We start from the raw sequence: 4,299 nt of genomic DNA, 5'->3' as shown, positions 1-4,299 counted from the left end.
GCCCTGACCCGCCCAAAACTGCCGCCTCTCGCCCCACCTCCAGGTCTAAGAACTTCTCCTAGGACGGCAGGAAGAGATGGATCCAATCATCGCGAGTATTAGAGCGAACCGGCCTCCCGTGCTTCCCTCCGCGGGGCACGCTGGGGCATGTAGTTCTCTGGAGGCGGGCGAAACATGGTGGGGCCGGGAAAGTCGGTCTCGGAGAACTACAGTCGCCCTGAGCGCGCCTCACCCGCTCCTTTGTAGTGCATTCTGGGGAATGTGGTTTGCGGAGGTTCAGAGGCGCTCTGAGGTCGGAGAAACCACCGTCCAGGAAGGAAGCGTCAGTTTAATTCTGATCGCCGCAGTCCAGAGAGGAGTGGGTCCTCAGAGGGTGCACTCTGGAAGGGTCCAGCTGCTGGCAGGGCTGCTTTTCCTGGTGGGTCTCACGTCAGACCTTTGTTAGGTTCCCCTTCCTGGGCTCCTGAGTGCTGAGGGTAGAGGAGGATGGTGTTTCCTTTTGCGCAGGGATCCGAGGCACAACAGTCGCGGTTAGGGTCGTTGCACCACCGAGCGGTTCCTGGAGATGGCTGCTGCTTGTTGTGAGGACCCTGCTGAGATCTGGAGGTGGTCAATGGTTGCTCGTTACTAGGCGAACCTTTAGGATTGTGGTGATGGGGTAGCTGTTGATATTGAGCCTCATGGAGTTCAGTGGAACTCTTAACCTTGTCTCAACCTCACCTAAGTTGAAAAAGGCTTTTAGAATCACCGGGTTCAATGCCCGGCCCAGTACTGGAATCCCCTGCACAGCGTGCACTTCTGAAAGCTAGGCACGTCTTAACTCGGGAATTACACCGATCATTGTATACAGTTTCAGTTCTTAGAAAGATATTTCTTTTCCGAGACAAAATTTTCTTTCCTGTAAATTCCACCCAAGAGTCGTCATAACTCAGGAATGCTTCTAGAATAGAAGTCCATTATGTCACTTTAGAGAGAACACGTCATAGCAGTTTTGATGACGTTTTAGAATCTTTCCTCTTTCTTGAGCAGAAAGCGCTGCAAGCACGTGAAGGTAGTTGGCAGTCCTCTAGCAATGGATAAATTCGTCATTCGAACGCCTAGAATCCAAAATAGTCCTCAGAAGAAAGCTCCTGGTGGAAAGATTTACAAGCAGGCCACGATTGAATCTCTGAAGGTGAGAGGGGATCTGGGTCTAGAGGAAATGTGGAAAGGACTGTGGTAGCAAGGCGGTGTGGAGTTCTACTATGGAAGATCTATGAATTCTTTTTTCCTATACTTTCTCCCCAAAGTGTTCCTGATCACTGCTAATTTGTTTCTTCCCTATTCTGTACAGACTTTTATTTACCAATCCCTGCATGCACTTCTATTACTCTTCTGATTACTTTGGCTATATCGTATGTTTTGCTGGCTGAGAGAATGAGCCCCTTAAGTGTTTTTGTATTTTTGCAACATTTTCTTTTCTTTTAGGAATGTGAAAGTAGGAAATATGATTCTGTGTACTCTGTACAAACTCAGTAAGCCTGGGTGATGATATTCTACTCTCCTGTCTTACTGACCAGAACTGTATCACATGGCCTGCAGCTGTAGCTGAGACTGGGGAACAAACTGTGTTAATGGACTCTTTGCAACCTCTTCATGTCTGAATTCTTTTCGCAAAGAAGAGGCAAGAAATAAGTACAGGATAGGCAACAAGGAATCAATGGACATGGGTACCCAATTAATGATAAAGTAAGAATTATTTCCCTAAAAACAAACATTTGTAATTAGTTCCCTTTGCCTTCTTGACCTCTTACATTTTATTTTCTTTCCTTTTTTTTTTTTTTTTAGAATTTTATTTATTTATTTGTCAGAGAAATAGATTGAGAGAGAGAACACAAACAGGGGGAGCAGCAGGCAGAGGGAGAAGCAGGCTCCCCACTGAGCAAGGAGCCTGATGAGGGACTCGATCCCAGGATCCTGGGATCATGACCTGAGCCGAAGGCAGATGCTTAGCTGACTGAGCCACTCAGGCATCCCAACTTCTTACATTTTCTTTTCAGTTTCCTTTATTGGTTCCTCCTCCTCTACCAGTCTCCTAATATTTATGCTCCCCGAGCTTTGTCACGTTTTATGTATTTGGCCAGGGTAACCTTATTTATTGTAACGCTTCCCATGCGGATGACTGCCAGACTTGTACTTCCAGCCTGGATCTCTGATGGTGAGAGTGGGATCTGGGGCTAGAGAAGATGCGCACAGGGCTATGATAGCAAGGTGGTGTTCTGAGTACTTGATCTATGTACTCAGTTGGACTCCTCTTCCAGATGTGCCACAGGCTTACCAGACCCATATTAGAAAGCAGTACAGGAGTGTATAAACAGATGCCCTGAGTTCTAGGCCCTCTAGTACAACTGGGTGATCTCTGGCAAGTCATTTCCTTACCTAGGATCCCACTTTGTCCTCATCTGTAAAATGTGGGGGTCAAACTTTATCAGTATTTTTTTTTAAGATTTTATTTATTTATTTGAGAGAGAGAGAGCACGAGCCAGTGTGGATGGGCAGAGGGAGAGAGAAAGTAGACTCCCTGCTGAGCAGGGAGCCTGCCATGGGGTTCCAGTCCAGGACCCTGGGATCACAACCTGAGCCAAAGGCAGACACTTAACCTACTGAGGTCCCTGGGCACCCCTACTGGTAGTTTTTCAAAAGAACATTGTTGTCACATAGGGCAAGGTAATTCTTCATTTGGAACTGTCCTGCGAGTTATTGGACATTTACCATCCCTGGCCTTCAGACACTAAAGGCCAACAGTACCTCCCGTTGTGATAAGCAAAACTGCCTTCACAGATTTCCTGGTAGCCCTTGGTTGAGAGCTACTGAATTCTAGATGGTCTTTAAAAATCTCTCCCAGTCTTGGAGTTCTGTGCATAACCAAAATTTTCAACGTCTCTGTTTTGTCAGAGTACTCATGGAGTTATATACAGCAGTGACTCTCAGTGACAGAAGGTGGTAGGCAGGATTGTGATACCAAGCTGGAAGAAAAAGAGAAGGGTATTAATTGAACTACTCGTACACTCATATGCAAACATGTGGATTCTAATATACTTCCACCTGCCTCTTCTCCCCTCTGTGTCCCCACTTATGCCCCAGTTGAGAGTCCTTGTGTGGAGATGAGAATATATCATGTAAAGATTATGGAAGCAGAATAAGCATTAGGTGTAGAGAAAATAACATTCCCTTTAAATGCAGTAGCTTTTCTCCCAAACCTATTCTTTATTCTTCTGTATTTATTTATTTTTTTAATTCATTTATTCATTTATTTATTTATTTATTTTGAGAGAGAGCACGTGAGTATGAGCAGGGGAGGGGCAGAGGGGGAGAGAGAGAGAGAGAGAGAGGCTCTTAGGTAGGCTCCTTGCTCAGTGCAGAGATCACGACCTGAGCTGAAATCAAGAGTTGGACACTTAACTGACTGGGCCACCCAGGCGCCTCCTCCTGTGTATTTACTTTTAAAGCTTTTTTTTTTCTTTTTTTTTTTTTTAAGATTTTATTCATTTATTTGACAGACAGAGGTCACAAGTAGGCAGAGAGGCAGGCACAGAGCGGGGGGGGGGGGGGCGGGGGGCCGGGGGGCCGGGGAGGAAGCAGGCTCCCTGCTGAGCACAGAGCCCGATGTGGGGCCCGATCCCAGGACCCCGAGATCATGACCTGAGCCGAAGGCAGAGGCCCAACCCACTGAGCCACCCAGGCACCCCCTGTGTATTTACTTTTAAATCCATATACCAAGTAACTGGGACTAGAAACTTAGAAACTATCCTTAACTCTTTTCTCTCTTATATCCAGTTTTCAGTTTTGTCTCCTAAAAATCATCCTTATTATTAACATCTCCCACTTTAAATTTAAAAATCTTAGCAGTGCCATGGTCTGGTAAATTGTCTCTCTGCCTTTGGCATCCTGTCTCATTCTCCCTTCCACACTTAAGCCAGAGGAAAAGAAGAAAAGGAGATCTACTCAGGTCACTTCCCTGCCTAGTCCTGCAGTGGTTTCTCATTACCTATTGATGAAGACATTTCTTTTAATGGCACCCAAGGCCCTCTGTGACCTGGCACCTGCGTGCTTCACCCCTGCTGCTCTTCCTATTGACATTCCTTTTTTTTTTTTTTTTTTAAGATTTTATTTATTTATTTGCGAGAGAGACAGTGAGAGAGAGCATGAGAGAGGAGAAGGTGAGAGAGAGAAGCAGACTCTCTGTGGAGCTCTGAGCCCGATGCGGGACTTGATCCTGGTACTCCGGGATCATGACCTGAGCCGAAGGCAGCTGCTTAA

At 46.2% G+C, this 4,299-nt stretch overlaps 1 protein-coding gene across 1 annotated transcript in view; it reads left to right on the top strand.

Moving 5' to 3' along the window:
• Positions 1-244: 244 nt before the first annotated feature.
• TCEANC2 (transcription elongation factor A N-terminal and central domain containing 2) overlaps positions 245-4,299 on the top strand; it is a 41,222-nt gene continuing 37,167 nt past the window's right edge. Inside the window, exons 1-2 of the mRNA XM_080800492.1 lie at positions 245-418; positions 1,030-1,174. Coding sequence (XP_080656618.1) covers positions 1,073-1,174 — 102 coding nt within the window. The 5' untranslated portion in view covers positions 245-418; positions 1,030-1,072. The remainder of the gene's footprint in view (positions 419-1,029; positions 1,175-4,299) is intronic.

Source organism: Martes martes (genome assembly GCF_963455335.1).
Source record: "Martes martes genome assembly, chromosome: 4".
In the NCBI taxonomy this organism is placed as follows: Eukaryota; Metazoa; Chordata; class Mammalia; order Carnivora; family Mustelidae; genus Martes; species Martes martes.
This window is presented reverse-complemented; position numbering and strand designations above follow the sequence as displayed.